This window comes from Lagenorhynchus albirostris, chromosome 7, assembly GCF_949774975.1.
Source record: "Lagenorhynchus albirostris chromosome 7, mLagAlb1.1, whole genome shotgun sequence".
In the NCBI taxonomy this organism is placed as follows: domain Eukaryota; kingdom Metazoa; phylum Chordata; class Mammalia; order Artiodactyla; family Delphinidae; genus Lagenorhynchus; species Lagenorhynchus albirostris.
This window is the reverse complement of record NC_083101.1, coordinates 102,976,542-103,002,748: the sequence shown is the minus strand read 5'-3', so window position 1 is coordinate 103,002,748 and position 26,207 is coordinate 102,976,542. Positions and strand designations below refer to the sequence as shown.

The following is a 26,207-nucleotide window of genomic DNA, read 5'->3' as shown; positions in this document are numbered from 1 at the left end:
AATACCTACACCCAAACTTTAGGGAAGCAATCTCCCAAGAAGATCTTCTGGAAAACTGCCTGATCTGCTCATGGCAGGGGAATAGCCCACTTCCAAGTCAAGCATGAAGAAAAACACAAGTTATGAATGTACCCAAGATCCCCAAATAAATTAGTAAAAGTGCCATTATTTTAAGAATTATCAGACATATAATCAAAGTGTTTAAACACAAATTCAAATTTGTTAAGTCCAAAAGATACAGTAATTTTATTACATATAATTTCTCCTGTGTGCTAAAAATGTTGACTTACAAGACATAATATCTGTATACGTGTAGAGGGAATTACGGTGGAATTCTTTAATCATTTTTCATTGGTGAGAAGAGAACAATAAGGTAGTGGACAAATAATAAGCAGCACTCAGAGTCCTCTAAAATTCAAGGTTGTATATTACTGCTCAACCAAAACATACTACCATTCTCTAATATAAATGCCTACTCATTTATCTTTGAAAAATAAAGGTCATTCTTTCTCCATTAAAGCTTCTGCAAGATTGACACAAAGGTTCATTCTACCTATTAAAAATAGGGGTACTCTTCATCTTTGGATAAGGTATCACCATTTAGGGAAAATGTAGTCATATACATATTACTAAATTTTTATTTGAGGCAGCTGTTGGAATCCATTAAGCACTTTTGGAACACTGTACCTTTAAAGTTTGTCTTTAACATTAATAGCTTTGGAAAACCAAAAATAAAAGAAAAACATCTATGACAAAGTACATTTCATTCAGATTTGATAGCAGTAAAATACAAAAAGAAAAATTTAGTGCAGTGTCCATTTTATCTATGTAAATCACTTGAGGATAGTTTTATGTTATAGTTTTATGACTGATAAAAAAGTTTTAACTTGTTTAAAAACTTTAAGACTTTGACTTAGTATTTAGTAACACAAAAATGAAATTAAGCACTGTAAAGTCTTTAAAAATGAAGTTCTACAAATTTGGTTCCCATTTACAACAGTTTCATTAACAGATAATGAATTAAGTGTAGATACAATGTATCCAATACCCTTATAACTACAGTAAAAAAAAAATCTAGTAGCATGTATAGATCATGATATCCTTAGTAATATCAATATATAGTCAAAACATGTTCATACAGAACCAATACCTCTCCTCCATGTAAAAGAACACTTGTTAAAAATAATTAACAAAAATACCCATAAAACAATGGAACCTCATTTCATTTCACTGCACCCAAAGCTATGACACAAAATATTGGCTTAAAGGGGTAGATTAAAAAGAAAAAGAAAACCAGATTCTCCATTCTTTGTCACGTTTATTCAGTAGTAGTTTTTTTTTTTCCTTATTTTCAGTGCCAGACATGGCAAGGAGTGATTACAGCCAACTGTTATTAAAACATTTGTTCGCAACATATACCCCCTTTACCACTGACCCCAAACTGACTCGTTTTGTGTGCTTTCGTTCTTTCCTTTTTTATACCACCACCAAGACTGGGTGGAGGGGCAAGGGTAAGAGAGATGAAGGGGAAGAGTCCAGGAGGCCAGAAGAGGAGGAATGCTACAAGCCACAGTAAGAATGAGCTGTATTTAATTTAAAAAAGGGGGGAGGGGTGTACCCCACAAATGATACAGTAATGAGGATACACAATTAAATCCCATAAGCATGACTGAAGGCTTTCACTTGTGTTTGACGTCATCACAATGGAAGGCATAAAAAGTGGAGTAAATCAATGTTGATACAGTCCAATCTAGTCCATTAGGCAAGATGGTGCAAGAAGTCATTTAAATTAAAAGTGCCCTACCCTTACCTAAATGGCTAGCAGACATGGAGAACACCACAGTGAGGAATCCACAGAGCTTTCTCCATGTAGCTATTAAAAATGTGTTGTCGAATGGCACATTGTCAAACACTGGAAAAGGGGCGCCACAATGGACCTCTCTTTTTTAAGTATGAATGCTAGATTCAACTATCTCAACTAAGCAGGAAGTGGGCTCTTCTGCTAGGAATGCCAACCCTAATTCACTTTGTCTTGAAATATATACAGATTGTTTGTAGTAGCTACAGCAATGATATTTTCCTTGGGGTGCCAGGCTGTATGAAGTATTTTCTTGTTGAAGTCTAGGCTGTCAACGCTTATTTCATCTTTCTTTCGCTTGCCACTTGCACACACTTTGCGTGGCTTCAGAACTGTGCGCGGTTTATTGTTTTCCCGTGATGCTTCTAGGGTTATGTCTCGCTTTGTGTTCCGGTCAAACATTCTGAAGAAATTATTGTAAGATCCAGTCATGACAACACTGTAAAAGTAGACAGAGCACTCAGTCAAATAATGAACATTAGTTTTCAATGGTGAAACCTTGCCTAGTACTCCAAAGAAAGAGCTACTTCAAGCAGATTTGGATTTAAGGAGGGGGCGGCTGACACCAACCCAGGGAACAATCACTGGAATAAACTAGGAATATAGTATTAGTAAACTTGATTTTCTATTAATGACTCCTTTTCATGACTACCAAAACTGTCAGCAAAGTTGAAAGCATCCTCAAGTAAAGCTTGTAAGTAGTACTGAATTATCAGTTGAGTATTTTTGCAACTTCAGTCTATGCAACCAACTAGACCAGCCAGCTTCTACCAACCAACCAACAAAAAAAAACCAAAACGATGGTATACAGCTTTCTGTAAGAAACCAATGCTTTATTTTATGATTTACATTATAAGCTATTTATGTCCCCAGGACACTGTCTGGTTCAGACAATAACATCTTATGTATGCTTATAAGAAATCTGCTTCAGAGTATATAAAGAAAGTAGCATATACAACTATTATTAACAGAAAATCGTTTAACCTGTAACACTAAATATATTTAAAGCATTTTTTGACAAATATTTTTAATAGTATCATTTTGCAGGGACACCACATTCTTGCCTATTAACCCTAAGATGATTTCTCTGTCAGTCCTACTCGCCATCCATCACGGCTCAACATCTGCTAAGCAGCCCAATGAGCAAAACTTCACATGTTTGAAACCATTAATAAATTACTTACATCCTTCCCACATGGTTTAAATTATTATTGTAAATAAGATTATAGGACACCAGGAACTGTTTAAGGTCATGCTTGAAAACATCTCTGAATACTTACAAATATTATACATTATACAGGGTCACATATTAAATACAAATGATCATGACCTATTCATTAATGTCAATTCTCCCGAAGGACACTTCACAACATTTTAACCAAACTCAGGTCGGTGCATATTCCTGAAGGTAATAAAACTGTATTTCTTTTAAAATAATTTCTGTAGTTTAGACTGGCATCCCCATGTTAGCTGAACTTGTGAGGTTTTAATGGATTAGGGCACCTAGTCTATGCTATTTTAAAAGGTGTTGTTAGCCAGCATTTCTGTGGTATTCTTGCCAAAAATGTGTAACTGGAATCTAAACACGAGAGAATATTAGACAACACTCAAATTAAGGAAAATTCTACAAAATAAATTGCCTGTGGTTTTCAAAAAAGCCAAGGTCATGAAAGACAAGGGAAGAATGAAGAACTTTTCCAGATTAAAGGAGACTAATGAGATGTGAAAATTAATGAAACATATACTTTTGGATTGGATACCAGATTTTTTTTCTCTGCTAGAAAGGACATCATTGAGAGAACTTGTGTTATTTATGGGGATCTGTGGATTAGACAGCAGTACTGCATCAATGCAAATTTTTCTGCTTTAGATGCCTATACTGTCATTATATAGGAGAGTCTTTCAAAAAAAATTTTTTTATGTTAAGGGAAATAAACAATTTTTCCTGACAATGGAACACGACGTTTAAACACTATGAGGACGAGCTGGCCGTAGCACTGCGCCATATCCTGCTCCACCAGTGTCGCCTTCCCTTTCCTGTCTCCTTGACGCCTCGGGTGAGCAGTGGCATTCAGAGACAAAGCCTGCTTGCTCCTACTCCAGGTGTGCTGTGGCCAGCCTACAGGGCCTCATATTATAATCAGATAAAAACAATTTTAAAAATCAGACAAAAGATAAATTATCCAAGTTCTATTATATTCAAAAGCACCATGAAACCTGACTCATATTAAGCTTCAGCAATAAAACTATTGTTGAATACTCATTAATGAGTACCTTGAAAGCAAGTTTAATAATTCCAGAATTATGTTTTCTTTTACTATTGTCTGTTCCATTGGAACATAATAAATAAATACTGACATTTAAAAACGGAATGATTAAGACTTATTTATCCTTCGAAATAATGGTACACATTTTGATGAAGTTGTGGATTATAAAAAGCTTAATTACTCATGGTAATATGGTTAAAATAATACATGGTAATTACCTCTTCTCTTCTATGAGGTATTAATGTAGTACCTGGAAAAACCAGTGTGTAACGCTGCAAATGAAGTATCTACTGCCTAAATATTTCTAAAAACAATTTAATAGCAAAGTAACAACCAAACTGAAATTTCACCATTTTAACCACTGGCATGTCAAAAATGTGATTGATCTGGTTCATAAAAGGTAAAGTTTAAAATTTATATCGTAATATATCTAGAATTTTTTGGGATACTTTCACATTTACTAGTGAAACATAATGTTTAATTTTTATCTGCCAATACTGCTGTAAGATTACTAAATTTATTTCAAGGAAACCCTAGGGAAAATGAAGTTGGTAAATGTAATTTATGTCAGTTTAAAGACAGGTTGGCCGTTAGTAAATGTAGCAACCATACTAGGAGTGAAATAGTAAATTTCTCTCCTCTAATGAAATTCAATTTGAATAAGGGGTTCAGTTCAAATTAAAATCAATTTACCTGTCAGATCCATTCCAACAACATTCAAATTTGTCAAATATGCAGTCATTTTCATATAGTGAACAAAGTTTACTTCTGAGGTATTCATGCACCTGGGGAAAAAATAAATATATATGTATACTTAGCTTACACCTTAAGATCTGCTGCTCTTGAAATTAGAAAATGGTTTAACAAATCTATATATTTTTAAGGCATATACAAACATGTATACATACCTTTTAGTCTCATTAAAACTCAATTCTCAAAACAAACAAACAAAAAAACTCAGTTCTCTGAGAAACAGTAAAGGTATTTTATCCTTTCACAGACATCTGATCCGCCTTCCATGAACACACATTTTCCTCTCGTACAATAGAGAAAAATACCCTTCTGGGCATAGCACATGTACTCTTTACAAGCTCGACTGAAATATTTAGGCCAGAAAACATTTAAAACTGGCACAGATAAGAGACTAATTAAAGAATATTATAGCAATATTTGAATTTGCTAACACTTGATTTTCAGCCCATTAATTGTTGATAAAAAACATGCAATACCGTGGCTTTACTTCCTTCTTCACTACCATTTTTGGGGCATAAATAACTGAAGCCTACAATACCTTATTAAGTGCATACGTTATGCATTGCATGACCCTGCCCTAGTTTGGTGATAAATTATATGGTTATTCCAGGTATGTGTTATGGAAATATTTGATATACTTGTTATTACTTATACAATATCCAAAGATAATGAAAATGTAGCTCTGTTTTTTGAAGTATAATTCTATGTTTACTCACTAGTATTTCACAAAGGGATCAACTAGAAAATAAATTAGTTACATAGAAAGTATTCTGAGAAATGATACAATTCTATATTAATATTACTAAATTACAAAGGACAGTTCCAAAGTATCTGTTGTGATCATAAGGAAAAAGAACAAGTTTCTGTCTCACTATTCTTTTTTACTTAAAGGGAACCTTAAAAAGAAGTAATGATAGAAAAGAGTAGGTACCTTGGGACTTCCCTGATGGCACAGTGGTTAAGAATCCGCCTGCCAATGCAGGGGACACGGGTTCAAGCCCTGGTCCAGGAAGACCCCACGTGCCGCGGAGCAACTAAGCCCATGCACCACAACTACTGAGCCTGCACTCTAGAGCCCACAAGCCACAACTACTGAGCCCACGTGCCACAACTACTGAAGCCCGCACGCCTAGAGCCCATGCTCCGCAACAAGAGAAGCCACCGCAATGAGAAGCCCACGCACCGCAACAAAGAGTAGCCCCCTCTCGCCGCAACTAGAGAAAACCCACGTGCAGCAACGAAGACCCAATGCAGCCATAAATAAATAAATAAATAAATAAATATTTTAAAGAGTAGGTACCTTCTCAATGCTTAGAATTCTCTATGAAACAACCTAAAGTCATTTTAACTGTCCATTTCAATTACACATATTCAATAATAGCTGAATCTGCATAAGCTACATTTGAGCATGATGTGACTCTACTCCCAATCACTAATCTAGTACAGCATAGGTAGAAAACTGCAAATCAGGTAAAACAGGTAAATCATGATAATTCAGCCAAGTTTTAGAGTGCACATACAGGGTTTCTCACCAAACAATGTAAGAGAATGAAGTTAAGGTTCAGACCAATTATTCTCAGTGGGAATGGGGTGGTGGTGGTGACAGTGATGGTGGTGCGGATCACTAGGAGATAGATCAGAATCTCGGCAGTTACACAAATGTAATTTAAAAACAAAGCAGTATTGTATCCCTTTGTTGTTTCAATGTAGCATTTATTTTGAAATTTCAAATACCATTAAGAAGACTCTTAAGTGGTTCATGTTTGTCAAAGAGGATTAAAAAGTTTGAGAAACATCCTTCTAATTTTACTGAGACCATACAATGTAAAGAAGGTACCATTTATAAATTCTGTGTTCCTAAAGCAGTGTTAAATGTTTTCTACACTGCAGCTTAGGGCATAACACAGGTTTCTACTGGCCCCCCAACCCTGTTCCCAGCTGTGCACATCTTCATTCTCTTCTCCAGAAGAAAGGGATCCACGGTAGTGGCTTGGCTGACAAGAAGAGAATCCAAACTGACATCCTACAACAGAAAGGCAGCTCCTAAAGCTGTCTGCTGGGTTCTCACAAGTCCTTCTCCTTTAGGTTAAGACAACAGTTATTAGCCAAAAGGAGAATGCCAGTTCACTTGACTGGGCACACCAAAGCTAAGCTCTAGTTCAACTAGCACGATCCAGACTCCATCCAGGACACCTCGACTAGGACTGACCATTCTCCCCAATCCTCTTCCCCCAGACCTTGATAGAGACCGTAATTCCATCCTCACTTTAAATGTAGATAACAGGGGAAAAAAGTTATTACCGAACCAAATTGGTAGCTTTACACTTTAAAACTGAATACACAAACACAACCTATAAAAGTATATATAAATTTAACATAAGCAAAGGCAGTGTACTCATGGATCTCTGAAGGAAAAAGCCTAATGGTGAACACACACTGTACTGGGATTAACACATAGTACAAAATCCTTCTCTATGAACACTTAAAAGTAAGTAAACAGGTTATATACTCACTGAAAGAAAAAATTGCAAATACCTGGTATGTTTCCACAGGCCTGTTTTCCATATTTAAGTCCCAAATTTTGACTGACAAATAGTCTCTAGTCATCATATATCGACCACTATGGCTGAATTTTACATCAGAAATTGAAGAGATGATTTCAGAAAAAAAAGACCTGTTACTCGGATCTTCAGGTTCTTCAAACACTAAAAACAAGCAAAATAGGAGGGCTGAGGGCAATTTGTAAATATTCTGGCTTGGACAAAGCATTTACTCAAAACACCATTCATCAACTTCCTAAGAGTGAGCTAAAAATGGCAGAGTAAATAAAGAACCGAAAAACATCTCTCTGGCTATAAGAACATACCCTCCCTGAGAGTTTCTTAAGAGAATGAGAGTGACTTAGTACTGAAGTTGAAGATGCAAAAGGACGTATGTAGCACAGCACCTTCCAGAGTCATTTGGCTAATTCAGCAGAACCAGACCCACTCAAGATGTCTGACTTCAGTGCACCAATCTGAGGTCCTGCATATATCTCACTGACTTTGCCTGTACTGTCACCATGAGAAACACACCATCCTCACCATTCCAACTCATACCCGCATTTTATTTTTTTAGTGGCCTGGTAAAATTATTTTGATAAGCAGCATGTACCAATCTTCATGAGTTTTGAAAATCTTCAACAACTTGAAGATAAGAATAATGCAATCCTTTAATTTTTTTAACCTGGTACTTTTCAAACTTGTTTAAGCCAAAGAAACCTCATCTCAGAAGAAATCTTCCTAGGAAGCTCAAAACATAAAGGAAGAAAGGAAGGGAGGGAACAAAAGAGAGAAGGGAGGCAGGGAAGAAAGGAACTGCTCTACTTGAATACACGACTGGAGAACCCAACTCAAGTTCCCAAGGAATAGCATTCCATTAAAAATACATCCACTGGGACTCAACAGACATGCCCCCAAGACAGCCTTCTATGCTCTTCCAGTAGAATAACCTATAATCCCTCATGTTGAGTCAGACAGCTTACCAAAGGGAACAGGAGGTTTAAGACTTGTAAACCTATGTAAATGTAGTTACCATGTCTGAAGACAAACAGAAAATGTTATCATTTGAAAACAAGATGCAATAAACTTACGTTTAGAATGCCTATCACAGAGGGCGGATGCCCTCATGTCACATAACCGAATAGTTCCTTTACTGCTGCTGTATACAAATGTGTTACAACTGTTTGGATGGAATTCTGCTGCTGTAATCACCTCTGTCAGCTCCTCCATATTGGCAGGCTTGATATCCACAATATCTGGACAGCATTTTATTAAGGAATTTCCACTTAGAAAAAAGGTCAAGCATAATTTTATGTTTTTCAAATCTAAAATTCATTCATAGACTTAAGCACAACTATTAATTCTAAACTGCATATTACTACTTACATGGGTATAAATCCCAGAGGGATCAAAACTCTTAATGCTTGAAAAAAAGTCTGAGACGAAAACACGGGCGAATTTTAAATCACCTTAGAATGTAGAGGTCTTTTTTTTCTGAGTATGATAAGCCATAAGAAAAAGAAGCCATAAGAAAAAGACTGACACACCATCTTCCTAAATATTAAGAACTTAGTGTACACTCCAAACAAAACAAAAGGAAAAATCTGTACGACGGCAAAAAAGGGAAACTGTTCGCACACAAACAATGGAGCTGATTTACTTGATGTCGAAAAGGTGCTTTAAAAACAAAGAAATTCCAATAAGAATATAGGCAAATACAACGAAAAAATATGGAAAAGAACAAAAGAAATATAAATGGTTGGTAAATATGAAAACATGCTCAAATCTACTCAGGATGAAAGAAGCGAATCAAAACGAGAAGTTTTCACTAACTAGACTGCTAAAGGTATAGGAAAACAGGCTCTTTTATACACTATAAACATACCTCATTTCATTGTGCTTCGCTTTTATTGAGCTTCACAGATACTGCATTTTTTTATAAATTGAAGTTTTGTAGCAACCCTGCATCTAGCAAGTCTATCAACGCCATTTTTCCAACTGCATTTGCTCACTTTGTGTCTGTCACATTTTGGTTATTATCACAATATTTCAAACTTTTACATTATTATTACATTTGTTATGGTGATCTGTGATCTTTGATGTCACTATTGTAATTGTTTTGTTTTGGGGTGCCATGAACTGTGCCCACAAGATGGTGAATTTAGTCAATTGTTGAAAGGACAACCAAGGGCTTAGAACATTACATAAACTTAGTTGATAAAGCAGCAGCAAGGTTTGAGGGTACTGACTCCAGTTCTGAAGGGAAGTTCTGCTGTGGGTGAAATGCTGTCAAACAGCACTGCAGACTACAGAGAAATCATTCATGAAAGGAAGAGTCAAAACTGACGTGGCAAACTTCGCTGTTGTCTTATTTCAAAGAAGTTGCCACAGCTCCTGCACCCTTCAGCAGCCACCACTACAGGTATGCCTGTATTGGTAGAGTATGAATAATAGTAGTGTGTTAATTTTTCAAATGATACCTATTTGGAAAGACATACATTAATACTAGTTATAATAACTAACATTTATCAAGAAATTAAAAACAAACATATATACATTTCTATATTTATATGTATATAGTATATGTGTGTGTATATATCTCATATATCACACACTTGTATATGCACAGAAAAATTTCAGGAGGATAACATAAACAATGAAAATGAGGTTTGGGAAAGTATTTATACTGCCATGCATCATGACTTGTATGAATTTCTTTTTCCAATCTTATTTTTATAATTAAAAACATTTTTTAAGAATAATACTCCAGGGCTTCCCTGGTGGCGCAGTGGTTGAGAGTCCGCCTGCCGATGCAGGGGACACGGGTTTGTGCCCCGGTCCGGGAAGATCCCACATGCCACAGAGCGGCTGGGCCCGTGAGCCATGGCCACTGAGCCTGCGCGTCCGGAGCCTGTGCTCCGCAACGGGAGAGGCCACAACAGTGAGAGGCCCACGTACTGCAAAAAAAAAAAAAAAGAATATACTCCACATATTTGTTTCTGTTACAAGAAACAGCTATTTAAAAATTTTTCTATTTTCATAGGTACAAACAGATGAATTCCTTAAAATTCTAAGAATCTAATTTTTAAATTGATACATTATGCTTTTTATCAAATAACTTCAGCCAGTGTTTAATCACTTAAACACAAAGAAAAAATGGTATAAAATAAGAAGCTACTGTAAAAAGAATCAAAACACACTAAGGAGAGATGAAAATACATCCAGTATGGGCACAACATGCATTCTTTACCAAACACCAAAAAAAAGAAACCAAATGGATACTAAAACTCCTGTCTGTAATTTCCAGGTGCCAAAGATTAATCCGCAAATCATCTGCAGATAAATACGTTTCGTAATCACTATTAATAGAAATTGAGTTGATGTGATATGTATGAGCATTGGCAAATATTCGTCGTGGACTGGCCTCAACCATTAGATCCATGGGCCTAAAGACCGGCACCTGTCAACAAGACACATGAAAAACTGTTGATTACAAAATGTTTATTGTTTACAAAAGCACTGAAGGTCCAGAATACTTCATTACTCCAGTTTTTGAGGGAACATAAAACAGTATAATATTACACAGATTTAGTTTTATAAAGCAACTGATGTTTGACTGCTTATTTAAAGTGTTAAAATGGGAAGGAAAAGTGAAAAATCTGGAAAATTTACCTTCTTTTACAGAGAGCAGTACTATGAGAATTTGCAGTTTTTCCCAGTTTCAATCTTTTGCTTGAAAGACTTGCAAAGCTAATAAATGTTTATAATTTAAAGTGGCTAAAAAGGAAATTAGCCCAAAGCATCTAATTTTTGGTATTTTTTAAATTGCAACTAAAAGATTTAGTCCATTTCTACTTTTTTTGATCTCCAAAGAAAGTTAACCTTGAAACTTAACCTTCTAACAGCTGACAATCAAACCATGAGAGCAAAAGAGAGTATGGTGGCACAGTATAAAATACAGGCTTGTGCTGAGTCCTGGTTCAGCCCCTGACCACAGTGAAACCTCTCTGTAGCTCAGGGTCTGTTTAAAATTTGAGTTATTAATGTTCTATCTGGTTACCGAATCTTGGGAAAGAGCATACTGTAATTATTCCTACTGATGTTCTGCTGAGTATCTATAATATATAACAGGAATACAAAATGTAATTCATCAGAATTAGAACCTTTTTTTTTTTTTTAAATATACTTACACGTAGTGTAGTGACTGTAGTAGGATCTCTATACCTTCCATCTTCCTCTTTCAAGTTATACCCTTCTGGTCTTTTGTCCCTTTCACTGATTTTCCATAATTTTATTGTTTTATCTGGGGAGAAAATAAAGAAAGTCCTCAAAAAAAAGATTAAAACTGAGAGAAGAACACTTTAAGATATACTTAAACACACCATTTCGTATCCCAAGAATAAAATCCGTGATCTGACTTAATAGAAAACAAATTTCCTACTACCAGATGAATACAAACATCCATACACAGAAAAACAGTACAGAAATCGCATATTTATGTTACTGGCACTTGTAAAATTCCATTTGATATTAAAATCAAGTCACAGCCAGGTCCTTATCCTTCAAAAATAATTAAACCTAAAGGGAAAAAATTGTATATTTATGTACATATAAACACATATATGTCTATACATATATACAAACATATACATATATAATGCTTAATATTTAATTTTGCCAGGAGATGGAAATAACCTAAGTGTCCATCATCGGATGAATGGATAAAGAAGATGTGGCACATATATACAATGGAATATTACTCAGCCATAAACAGAAATGAAATTGAGCTACTTGTAATGAAGTGGATGGACCTAGAGTCTGTCATACAGAATGAAGTAAGTCATAAAGAGAAAGACAGGGGCTTCCCTGGTGGCGCAGTGGTTGAGAGTCTGCCTGCCGATGCAGGCTCAGTGGCCATGGCTCACGGGCCCAGCTGCTCCGCAGCATGTGGGATCTTCCCAGACCGGGGCACGAACCTGTGTCCCCTGCATCGGCAGGTGGACTCTTAACCACTGTGCCACCAGGGAAGCCCAATAAGCTTTAATTTTGAAGTAAGTTTAGAGTTACAGAGAAGTTGCAGAGTGTTTCCATATACCCTTCACCCAGTTTTTTCTAATGTCAGCATCTTATGCAACCTCAGTACATTTGTTAAAACTAAGAAATTAACATTCTACATTACGATTAACTAAACTCCAGACTTGACTCTGATTTCACCAGGTTTTCCACTAACGCCTCTTTTCTGTTCCAGGATCCAAATAACACTGTATTAGCTGTCAAGCTTCCTTAGTCTCTCTGACTTTACCAATTTCTCAGACTTTCCTTAGTTTTCTTCACCCTGACAGTTCTGAGAAGCAGTGGCGAGGTATTGTGTAGAATGTCCCTGAACTGGGTATGTCTGCTCTTTCCTCATGATCAGACTGGGATCATGGGTTTTTAGGAGCCCAGAGGCGAAGCGAGTATATATATAGCACCAACGTGACTTTTCCACTGGTGATGTTAGATTTGATCACTTGGTTAAGGCAGTAACTGCCAGGTTTCACTACTTCCCCATTGCCATACTCTATTCTTTGGAAGTGAGTCACTAAGTCCAGTCTACACTTAAAAGGACAATTAAGTTACAGTCCCTGCACGGAGGAATATCTGTCCACATATTATTTGTAATTCTCCTTTGTAACACGCGTTCCTTCTCCCCACTTATTTATTTATTCAATCAACCATTTATATCACTATGGACTCAAGCACGTTTATTTAATATTATACTTTGTGTTACAATCCTGAAACTACACTTATAAAAGTATCACATTCTTAATGGCCCTTCATAAGCAAATGGGTATAACACAATTTGAAAAAGCAGTGCATAAAGGTACCGTAGAACTCTGTCATAGAGAGGTAGCAGGGACTCCTCCAGCCTGGCCATCCCGCTCTGCCTGGTGCAGAAGAGCATGCTATGCTGCCCCTGTGGGTGCCCTTGGCAGAGATGAAGTGTACACAGAGAAAAACTGCCAAGTTTACTAACTTGTAACCTAGTATTTCATCTGAACCCTCTGTGATCTTGTTTTTCAGTTATATTGCAGTTAAGTTATATGTGTTTTTATGTGCTATTTAGTTTATATATATTTATATAATTTAGGTAAAGAATGATATATTTCAGAATATTTAACCTGTCCCCAAATCTGTAATATAAATGAGCCAAGGCCTGAATTCTACATTTTGGGAGAAATTATCACCTAAATATGATAAGGATGACACACACACACCCCCGGGCACATACACATCCCCCCCATGATTATCTTATGGCCTGTTCAAATTCTTCATCCTTACTAAAGATCCAAATAAATCACGATATACTTATCAAACATTTGAAATAAGACATAATTAGTGTTTGTGGTTCCTAGTAGTGTTATAAGAAGAAAATTCTAAAAAAAAAAAAAGAAAAATGAAAGAAGATAACTTGGGTAAACAGATTTTTAAAGCAAATTAAACTTCAAAACAAAAATTTTAAAGTGATAAAATTTGTAACTTAAGAGACTTTTTACAACCTTTAATGGCATAAACAAAGGATCCAGAAGTACTACACAATTTTAGTGCAGTGCCTGGGAACAAGGCAGGTCAGGAATTTTAAAAAAATCAAAATTCTTATGCTCTACAGTAGTGACCTTTTTATCTGGAGTTTTTGGTCCACAGTTAGAGGTACATGAGAATAATCAAACTCCATAAAACTGCATGCAAGATTATGTGAATATACTCATTTTCTGTGAAGGGGATTATTAGATTCCTCAAAGAGAACTGTTGCTTCCAAAAAGTTAAGAACCACTGCTCTGCAGTGTTTCCCTGCACTGTGAACACTGATAACTAAAGAAGTCCACAACCCCAGCACCTCCCTCACCAGAGGGTCAGACCAGGGAGAACCATGCCACCAACTCTCCTCTGTGGGTGTGCAGCTTTTACATAAAATCCAAAAAGCTTCTTAATAATAAGCTGTTAAAACACAACCTGTTTACGAGTGAACTTTGTATTATTCATATATTCAAGGACCCGGGTCAACAGATTAGAGTTGGACGTTTTTGCAATGTAGAGAAACTGAGGAGAATTCAGAGAAAGGCAAAAAGAAGGCTAAAGAGAAAGAGAAAGAGACCACTTGAAGAAACATTGTGAATAAGTTATAAGAAGGTGACTATTAAGTTATTTAAGTAAAAACAATCTGGGAGGGCTTCCCTGGTGGTGCAGTGGTTGAGAGTCCACCTGCCGAGGCAGGGGACACGAGTTCGTGCCCCAGTCCGGGAAGATCCCACATGCCGTGGAGTAGCTGGGCACGTGCGCCATGGCCGCTGAGCCTGCGCGTGCGGAGCCTGTGCTCCACAACGGGAGAGGCCCGCGTACCAAAAAAAAAAAAAAAGAAAAGAAAAAAGAAAACAATCTGGGAAACACTGAACAGTTTGTGATGATCATGGAAAGCCAATACAAAGATGAAAGTAAGATTAATTTGGGTTATTCAAAGCTGGAACGTTTGGTCCTATTTTCCACAGCTCTCCCCAGCGGTTTCTAATCTTTTTGTGAGTATAAGACCCATTACCTGTGGGGGGAAAAGGTACTATTATGCTATATCTCACAGAGAAAACTATACGAAATAACAGAAAGATACTGCTCAGATTTAACAGAAGTTGACATTTTTCCACATTTGCTTTCTCTCTTTTCAAAGAATAAAGCTTTTCAGATACAGATTTTTAAGTCCTACTCCTCTCATCCTTTTTCCTATCTCACCATACCCAGACACAGCAGTTTGTAAAATGTCCATACTTGTTCTAGCCTTCCACAATGGACTCTACTTTTAACACAAAAAATACAGCCCCCACCCCCAAATTTGTATTTTACTTAGTATTCATTAACAACAAAAAGACAAAAACCTACAATGCATTGTGTAGTGTCCTTTAAAATAATTTGTATTATTAATCAATGATTTTTCAAATTTACACAGGAATCCTATTTGGGAAACACTGTTGATTCTGTCCACAGAAAAATATTACATAGATTCACATAACCCGACCCAACCACTGCAATTTCCAATGGTTTCTCCTTCCACTGAGCTTTTGTAGGGTTTAGTGTCTAGAAAGGCTCGCCTGGTTAAATGATGCCTTATCTCAAATCACAGAGGAGCACATGGAAACCTGCATGGAAGACACGTGTGGATATAAATAAGAACTGAAAGAGATTTAAGATTTAATCCATAAGTGAACTGAAGTGGGATTTGCTTCCAAATAATACTGAGAAGGAGGGGGAGAAGTACCTGAGAAACAACTGGTGATGAACTGAGAACTACTGAAGCTGGGTGTTGGGTATACGGGGCTTCATTATTGTGCTTCAGCTTGTACTTTAAAAATTCCCCTCTAGGGCTTCCCTGGTGGCGCAGTGGTTGAGAGTCCGCCTGCTGATGCAGGGGACACGGGTTTGTGCCCTGGTCTGGGAAGATCCCACATGCCACGGAGCAACTAAACCCGTGCGCCACAACTACTGAGCCTGTGAGCCACAACTACTGAGCCCGCGTGTCTACAGCCCGTGCTCTGCAACAAGAGAAGCCACCGCAATGAGAAGCCCGCACACTGCAATGAAGAGTAGCCCCTGCTTGCCGCAACTAGAGAAAGCCCACATACAGCAACAAAGACCCTACGCGGCCAAAAATTAATCAGTTAATTTTTTAAAAAAAGTGAACCGCCAAAATTACTAAGAGCAAACACACTTCCTGGAACATTTACTTCCAAAGCAGAAACTACGTAAATGGTATAATTACATATTATTTGTGTCAAAGAGCAGTATCTGAAGTGCTATTTGAAATAGTTACCTATGTAAATTAAAACTGAACCAAGATTAGAAGCCAACATGTGACATGAGTAAACATATAACCTCCATCTAGGATGCTCTAAGTTACAAGCTTTAAATCATTATTTCTATTTATTTTTCTTTTAGTAAGAAGAGAGGGGAATGCAATTTATGTGAAAAGAGAGGGGGTAGATGGTACAGATTTCAATGGACTTGTTAGGGAGAGCTTTGACAATCAGAAAAATTGGCATCTAAGAGGAAGCAAACATTTATGTTGTCAGCTAGTGGCATCATTCTGGGGAATGCATTTCCAATAATTGGATACAATGGGTGATAAGGACTAAGGTGGATGAGGGCAGCACTTAATGCTGTCTACCGGGTCACCCCCGAAGTCACTTGAGTTTACATTCTGCAAGTGCTAAAGAATGGTGAGGTCTAGGTGCTAAAATCTGATTTTATTAACACCGAGGGGATGAGAAAATGAGAGGTTTTCCCCAATCCTTGTGCCAGCCTCAAAAAACTTTTAATCTAAATTTTTACAGACTATAGCTACCCAGAACACCTGGACGTAACCCTCAATCACTCTAATGCTTCTCTTTAGACTCAAATCCACAGGGATAAACCAGGTCACAACAACTCATATGAAAAAAATTTAGAAGAACAAAAGAAATGACCCACTTCTTAACCTGTCATAAAGGACTTTAAATTCTGGTAGAGTCATTATATAATTCTAACCCTCACTTAATAACATTTCCTGAACAAACAAAACAGTATAAGAAGCATCTTCTTACAGCCATAAGGCTCGCTGGGAAGAAGGCAATGAGTCAACTCCGGTTTGTGTCCTTCTTGGATGGGGATCAAGTAAGAAGAGCGTTCTCCTAGAGAGTATCCTGGAATGGGGGCCGTCCTTTGACAGAGTGTTTTGTTATTTACAGTCTGAAATACTCTTTGGAGAGTTAGGCACACTTAAAAAGGAAGAGGAAACGCAATTAATATTTACTGAGCACTCACTATGGACACTAGGAGTCACCACATCTGCTCCTCACAGCCGTACTGTAACACAGATATTAACATCTCCAGTTTGCAGATGAGAGAAACTTGATTCAGTGTTAGTAACCTGCCCAAGGCGACTAAGCCAAGAAGTGGCAGAAACAGGATCTGACCCAAACCGAATGGTAAAGCTCATTCTTCTCACTACAAACTGTGTGGACTAAAAGAAGTGGACGCCTGAGGATCTCTTTCATAGAATTTAAAAACTAAAAGACAATAAAAAAGGGAAGACAAAAAAGAAGAGTTTACATTCTATATAGGGAAAAAATATTTCCAAATGTCTATTTGTGGAGATCTCTTAACAACTACTCCTCTTTGAAAAGGGGAGAGCATCCTACAGGCTTATGTGTACATACTGGGCATATGAAAAGAAAAAATTTACACTTACCATTGGTAGACAATAAAAACTGAGCAGCATTTTTCTGGGGTAACCACCTAATTTTGTTGATCTTTTCTTCTATTTCTAAACTTTTCAAGTAGTCAAACTCTGGTTCATGGCTCTGAAAGGTGCTGTAAACATTATATTCTCCTCTGCTATGAGACTGGATTTTGTTCTAAAATGGAAACAAAAATATTTGGACCAGTTGAGAAATATTTCAAATTAATCAAACATATAATCAATTCCAACAGACCCTGAATCTTATATACATTATATTGTTTTTTATATTTAAAGGCTTTCAAGGAATAAATACAAATGCTTAAAAGAAAAAAAAGGAAAAGCTAAATAAAGCCTAATAATTAGGCCCAATTCATGAGGAAAAGTGTTATTAAAATACAGATCATTTTGCTGATTACTTTACCTTTGTATATGACATAGTACAGAGGACTACTGAGCATACATGACAAAAAGTAAAGATTAAATAAGAAAAGCTCATCAGGAACACCTGGCTGAGGCACACCTTCTTTCTCTGCCCACTGTTTTAAGGATCAATTCTCTATCTGTTACTTAACATGATGTATTGTCCTCTTCCTTTCCCTTTCTCATGCCTGCCTTTAGGTCAATTCACTGCTGAAAAACTCTTTAAGAGAAGAGCTCTCATAAATGCAACAGCACATCTGACCCCGACCCCCCACACCCAAGACCAGAGTTACAGGGCTCTATTACCCACTGAGCCCACATTCAGCAATACCCAGCAGGCCTCACCCCACCAACAACTGCGTACCCTCCTTGAATTATCTTTCTTATATTATGAGCCTAGCACGCACCAACGATTTATTTCACTTAGTATCAGTGTGAGTGAATATAATTTAAACTATTGGATAAAGAGACTACCTGTGAACTTCTTCAGTTAACACTACCTTAGCAAAAATGAGAATTATAACCATGTTCAGAATTTTACCTTTTAATCCATCATCACATAATCAAAAACCTTTCCACCAAAAACATTAAATGTCTAGTTCAAAAAACCAATGGAAAAATAGTTTAAAAGATATTATTTATAATGAACTGTTTTAAGTAAAAGTGAATTAGCAAATGAAACGTTTAAGATTACTTGATAATAAGAATGACCTGTTAGTCACTATTATTATTTCTCCTTATAAAAAGAAAACTTTATTGAATCATCATCTTGTAAGTGTATGTTTTGGGTTGTTTTTTTCCAGTAGCTTGATTATCTGGATCGATCATTCATGGTTACAGTTGTATGTGGGTCCTCTGACAGTAGTATCAATTATTACTGAGTGGGTTTGCCAATACTGAGAATGCAGAGCATACCACAGAACATAATCCACACTGGGGATATGGAAAGGGTAAAAATCAAACTCAGAACCTTGGTCTCATTACCATACTCTTACACCAAATCTGATAACCTAACCCATTTAATGTGTACATGCTAATATCTCACCAGAAGAAATTCTGTAAGTCTTCCATTGAAAGTTACTCAGTCTCTAAACGTTTGTCATGTTACTCTCCAAAAAAAGCTACAATATAATGCAGTGTTTTTAACTTAAGCTAGAGACTACAGTACTATGTACACTAGGTCCCAGAGGTACAGAGAAATTTAATAACACAGAATCTCTAACTTCTTGTAACTTGTGTGTGTGAAACTTTAGTCAAAAGTAGAAACTAAGGTCCATATAATTCAGGTAAGCAAAACAAAGAGCCAAGGTAAGCAAGGCCAAGGTATATGAAGAAACTAGGTTTATCAGGGTCTGTATTTGATGATAAGGAAAAGAAAAGCACAACCATATAAAAATATTTTCTACAACAGAAAAATAACATCATCCTTAAGACTCAGGAATAACCAAATGGGTCTAAACATGATCTATTACATGATTCAGAAACAAAATCATTGGAGGTGTTTGGCTGTCTCAATGGATTGCAAGAAGCACTGTTTCTTTCCGACAGGAAAAAAAAAAAAAAAAAAAATATATATATGTATATATATATACACACACACACCACACAAGGAGAAAGTTACAGCTGACAAGTTAAAGATACATGACACATGTGCACTCTCTCCTGAAACTATGCTAAAATTACAGTGAATTTTTAAAGACAATGGATAAGAACAAAAAAATAACAGGAGAGATGACAGCAGCAGTAACAAATGAAAGCTGTCATAAAACAGATGCCATAAAACAATGACTGACTTAACGAACTGCAGAGCCGGACCCTAGCAGACAGTGGGATTTTCCTTAAAACGTGGGGAGGGATGTTTACATTATAATGGTTACGACAGCACTGTTCTCTGCATGAACTAAGTACACTGAGCAAACGAAAAAAAGGAACATAATCCCATGTCCTCCAACACTGTGCCACTCGAACAAGAATGCATCAAAGTCAAAGAAGGCTATTTTATTTTTGTTTTAAAAACTCTCCTACAATCAGAGAGAATCATGATACATTCTAGAATGCTTCAATATTTGGGTTTTTCTTGCACAGCTTTCCAGAGTCTATTTTCTTAACCCCACAATCTATCTATGTGAAATCTTCTTAATGAATTTAGAAACGCTTCATCCCAACACCTGTAATAGTATCTGGCATATAACAGGCATTCAATAAAAATTTTCTAAATGAACAAAAATAAAAGGAAAAAGAATGAATAAAAGGTGGCACTAGTATGGTAAAGGGAAGCTGGAATTAACCTGGCAAATGGAGTATGGTGCAGAAATTACGAAGAATGGGTTAGATGCACACACAGCAAGACAGAAGGTTCTCGGAAACACAGCTCTTAGTGATAAAGTAGGACACAGAATGAGGTGCAAGACAGAGTATTCTTCACATACATTAAAAAAACACAGTCCACAAAAACAAAATCACATACTTCAACATGGACAGAAACAGAAGCCACAAATACATAAAGGATACTATATCATGATCAAGTTTTAAAGCCACAATGAAGACAGTGTGGTGCTCACATGAGAACTGACAAATACACCAATGGAATAGAACAGATGGCCCAGAAACAGGCCTGAATTTGGACAAAAGTGGCACTGCTGAGCCAGGATGGTCTTCTCACTAAATAGTTTTTGGTTAATTGGCTATTCATATATAATAAAACAAACCCTGACCCCTACTACACCTCAAGCCACTCATGTAAACTGATTCCAGGTGAATCAGAAATATAAATGTGAATATGTCTAGTACATATTCACATTTGCTTTCCGCAAACAGCCTGTATCTGTGCTGTCCAATATGGTAGCCACCAGCCGCATGTGGTTACTGAGCACCTGAAATGTAGCTACTGTGACTAAGGAAGTGAACTTTAAATTTTACTTCATTTTAATTAATTAAAATTCAAATAGCCACAGGGATCTACTAACTACCATACTAGAGAGCACAGATCTAAAAGATAACAGAAATGTAGATCTTCCTGGACCTTGGGGTAGAGAAGTATTTCTTATACAGGACAGAAAAAGCAGTTAAGTCTAGAGAAAACATTGATAAACTGAATTATATTAATATTAATAACCTCTATTTGTCAAAAGATACCATTCAGAAAAAATGAAAAGGTAAGTCACAGAATGGAAGATACTTCCAACAAATACAACTGACAAAGGGTTCATATATTCAAAAAGTGCAAAAAGCCTACAAATCAATAAGAAAAATGACAAACAACCCAGCAGAAAACAAGTGCAAGAGATTTCAGTAGGCACTTCACAAAAGATGATATCCAATGGCCAATAAACACATAAAAAGATGCTGAACCTTGGCGTTAATCAAGAAAAGTACAAATTAAAACCACCATAAGATACCCTCATAACCTCCCAATATTTAAATTTTAAAATTACTGACAATACAAAGCATTGGCAAAGATGTGGAACAGCCAGAATTTTCATATATTGTTCATGAGAATAAAATTGGCAGAACCACTTTTTACTGTGTTGTCTACTAAAACTAAATGCCTACCCCCCCATGACATAATTTCATGCATGACAACGTGCACCAAAAAATCTGCTCAAGAGTGTTCGCAGCAGCATTATTAAGCCATGAACTGAAACAACCACAATGTCTGCATCTATTTATAACAGAATGGACAAATTGTACAGTTTTACAAAAGAACATTATATAGCAACGAAAGTGAGCAAATTATTACACAAACATAAACTGAGCAAAAAGGCCAGACATAAAATACTTACTGTAGATTCCATTTATAAAAAGTTCTATAACTACAAGCCAAACTAAGTGTTAGAAGACAGGTTTACAAGGAGAGGAAAGAGAAAGGAATGACTGGGAAGGGGAATGAGAAAGGTTAAAGGAAGGATGGGAAGTTCTGTGTGTGATAATCCACTAGTGTTTTGTGCACTTTTCTGTGTATATTTCAATACAGCTTTTAAAAAAAATACAGCATAGAAACTGTGCAGCCACTTTGAAAACTGTATGGGCGTTCCTCAAAAAAATAAAAAAATAGTGTTTCTCTGGTGACGCAGTGGTTAAGAATCCGCCTGCCAATGCAGGGGACACAGGTTCGAGCCCTGGTCCGGGAAGATCCCACCTGCCACGGAGCAACTAAGCCCGTGCACCACAACTACTGAAGCCCGTGTGCCCAGAGCCCGTGCTCCGCAACAAGAGAAGCCACCACAATGAGATGCCTGCACAATGCAACAAAGAGTAGCCCCCGCTCACCGCAAGTAGAGAAAGCCCACACACAGCAACGAAGACCCAGCACAGCCAAAAATAAATAAATTTATTAAAAAAAAAAAAAGTACTTCCCTAGCGTTCCAGTGGTTAAGACTCCACGTTTCCACTACAGGGGGCACAGGTTCGATCCCCTGTCAGGGAACTAAGATCCTGCATGCCACGAGGCATAGATGGGAAAAAAAAAAAAAAAAACAACTACCATATGATCCAGCAATCTGGTATAGATCCAAAATAATTGAAAACAGAATCTCAAATGAGATTATTCACAATAGCTAAGAAGTGGAAACAACCTAAATGTCCATCGACTGATAAATGAATAAAGAAAATGTGGTGTGTGTGTGTATAATATACATTTAATGGAATATTATTCAGCCTTAAAAAAAAAAGGAACTCCTGTCATAGGCTACAACATGGATGAACCTTAAGGACATTATGCCAAGTGAAATAAGCCAGTCAAAAATGACAAGTACTGCATAATTCCACTTATACGGGGTATCTAAAGTAGTCAACCTCATAGAAACAGAAAGAATGGTGACTGCCAGGGGCTGGAGGGAGGAAGAAGGAAGTTGCTGTTCGGTGGGTACAGAGTTTCAGTTATGCAGAACTGGGGGTTCTGTTGCATAACAATGTATATGTGGTTGGCAAAATTGTATTGTACACATGGATATTTTGCCACAATTAAATAACAAACAGCACACAAAAACAAAATACAAATTATAAGAACACATTCAAATGGTTATCTATGAAGGGAGAGGTGCATGGGAGAATGGGAGCACATTATGCAAATAAGTTAACGTACGTGTGACTACACACATGCGTGCACGTGTTTGTTTACTTAAAGAAAGGGCCTCGCCATGATCTATAATGGTAGTGTCATGACCTCAAGTATGCCTCTGAGGTTCAGACAAGCCAAAACAGAATATAAAACAGCAATAAAATCCAATGATGTTTGAGCCAAACAAACATTTGGAAAGAGAATTAGAACTTCATTTCTTACACAAAAATAAATTCCAGAGGGAATAATTAAAAGTAAATAAAAGCAGCCAAAAGAAAGTACAATGGCAAATTTCTATATAATTCTGAAGTGAAAAAGAGCTTCTAAGTATAAAAATGAAAGCAAAGAGCAGAGAAAGGTGGACGTCTGTCCGACTAGGAAGAATATTTAAAGGTTAAAAAAAGTATACTGGGGGAAAAGTGCATCTTAAGACAACAGGTTACTACCTTTCATGTGTAAAAGGTCCTTAAAAATAAGTAGGAAAAATATTAACACCCTCCTCTGAAAGATGAAAAGGTCATTTACCTAAAAAATGATCAGTAAATAAATATATGTGTAACTACTCATCATCATTAGTATTCAAAATTAAGGAATAATGTTTTGCCTTTAAACTGATGAAGAATAAAAAAACATGATAATGACCACTGTTCTAATGATGAGAATATGGACAAAGTCATACACTACTGAGAGAAGTATAAATTTACACAGCTTTTCTGGAGGATAATTTGTCCATACTTATTGAAAGCCTTAAAAAGGTACTGAACAATTCCACTTCAAAGTATAACCTAATGAAAAACAATGATGCAAAGATGTATGAACAACTTAATGCATAAACAACCTAAGTCAAGTAAATTATGAAATGCTATAGAGCCAATTAAATTCATACGGAGATCAATGTTTCTCAACCATGTTAATTTATGCGCAATGCTTCCTTGCTAATTAATACCTTCTGCAGATTCCACAAGCTACATGTTTGTTAAACTGTGTCATTTAAGTTATAAAGACAGACTATGATTCTTCCAAATGACACATGCACTTGTTTCCACTCAGGGTTTGCAATAGTCTCTTCACTTCCCTGACTGAGACTGAGATTAATGCAATAAAACATTAGAAGTTACAGAATGATACATACAACATGATACTTTTTCTACAAAACAAAGTAGAGCCCCAGAATAAACACAGATACATAAATTGATCTCTATTCATGTGATGGGATGATTTTGGATTTTTATCTTATTCTTTGTGGAAATGATACACAGTTTTCATATTTTCCACGATAAACATATTAAGAATAATCAAGAGTTAAAAATGACTTCTTTGAAGGAACATCACTTGATGTTCTATAACAGCTAATTCTAAATATATAAAAAACTGCCTTGTGTTTTTACTAACTTCCTCTGCCTTAAAGGAAACTCTGTGAAAATACAGAAAATATTTACTTTGCTCCTAGACCAAAACATAAAAAATTTTAGGAAACATTCAATTTTCCTTTGATCACATAAAAATGAGAAAAAAAAGGACTTTTTTTTTTTTTTTTTTTTTGCGGTACGCGGGCCTCACTGTTGTGGCCTCTCCTGTTGCGGAGCACAGGCTTCAGACGCGCAGGCTCAGCAGCCATGGCTCACGGGCCCAGCTGCCCCGCTGCATGTGGCATCTTCCCGGACAGGGGCACGAACCCGTGTCCCCTGCATCAGCAGGCGGACTCTCAACCACTGCGCCACCAGGGAAACCCCAAAAAAAGGACATTTTTAAGCTTCCAAATAGAACACTAAGAAAACTTAGTTACTGTCTTTTAATGCTCCTTTAATTCTATTACTTGTTAGAGACAACCATTTGTTTTATATTTCAAAATGTAGTTGACCCTTGAACAACATGGGGGTTATGGGTGCCAAAATCTAAAATAGTCAATGTGCTATTATTCAGATTATCTAACTACCCAGGATAATTTATTTCTAAAGCATGACACAGAATAAGAGCAGGGCATAAGGCAAAAAATTTTAATTACTGGGAATATTACGAGGTAAACTGAGACTAGCAATCTGGATAACAGATGGCTGAACAAGAGGGGTGGCTGGCTGGATGAGTAAATACAAATGAGGACTAGAACCCAGGTCTTTAAACGTGCAGGTCTTTCAAACTCGTTCCAACTTTTCCTTCTCTAAGCCTCTACAGAGAAATCATCATACCTTAATGGCTACTATTAAAAAGTCTGATAAGTACTTTTCTCATTACTATAAAGTTAATGAAACTGATTTTCTTGTGTGATTTATACCACTTAGGCTCATTACTTAGAGGAGTAAGATTTTTTTTTCATTGTGGATGTTCATCCCAATTTATACAGAATTAGCTTTTTTTTTTACCCACTTGACTAGCTGTGTGATCTTAGAGAAGACATTTATCTTCGCTAAATCTCAATTCATTTATAAATCTGTAATAAAAATTGAGACATAGTAAGTGTGCATAACATCTTCGTTATTTTACTGTGAAGATTAATAAGATTTAGGGAGCTTGGCAGAGGGTCTGGCATATAAACTGTTGTTGCTATACCCATGTCAGAATGGGAAAAGCAATGGACAGGGAATCAGGATATAAGGGTTCTACGGCAAGGGTTCACTTCTTTGTTAACTGTACAACTTTCCACGAGTAAACCTGCTGTCTGAGCCCCCCAGTTTCTTTATTGGTAAAAAGAGATTGCATTACCAGAGGTTACAAATTTGGGGCCCACAGACTACTCAACTCCCAAGGGTCCATGGGATTTTATAAACTCGGATGTGGTAGAAATTTACATGTTACTTTTACTAATCTCTAGCTGAAATTCAGCATTTCTTTCAATTATGGATGTAGCAGCAGGCCACAGTATTAGCAATACCATGACTTTGTCACTATAGAAATGACATGTTTTAAAATCACACTTCAGCTGTTAGTCACAAAAAAACACATATTGCTCAAAAATAAGTATTTTTAATAAATTGAAAAATATATTTCAATAGTTTCCTTCACAATCCTATGTATTTTATGCAATTAAAACATTCTTGAGAAGTCCACAGACTTTACCAGGCTACTGAAG

At 36.5% G+C, this 26,207-nt stretch overlaps 1 protein-coding gene across 5 annotated transcripts in view; it reads right to left on the bottom strand.

Moving 5' to 3' along the window:
- Window positions 1-1,298: 1,298 nt before the first annotated feature.
- The window catches only part of PPP2R2A (protein phosphatase 2 regulatory subunit Balpha), an 83,449-nt gene continuing 58,540 nt past the window's right edge, over window positions 1,299-26,207 (bottom strand). For all 5 annotated transcript variants that reach the window (XM_060155703.1, XM_060155708.1, XM_060155705.1 and 2 more), the window contains 7 exons: window positions 17,671-17,836; window positions 11,609-11,721; window positions 10,701-10,878; window positions 8,510-8,674; window positions 7,414-7,583; window positions 4,819-4,910; window positions 1,299-2,297 (listed from right to left, as the gene is read on the bottom strand). In XM_060155703.1, the coding sequence (XP_060011686.1) occupies window positions 2,018-2,297; window positions 4,819-4,910; window positions 7,414-7,583; window positions 8,510-8,674; window positions 10,701-10,878; window positions 11,609-11,721; window positions 17,671-17,836 (1,164 nt within the window). In that variant the 3' untranslated portion in view covers window positions 1,299-2,017. The remainder of the gene's footprint in view (window positions 2,298-4,818; window positions 4,911-7,413; window positions 7,584-8,509; window positions 8,675-10,700; window positions 10,879-11,608; window positions 11,722-17,670; window positions 17,837-26,207) is intronic.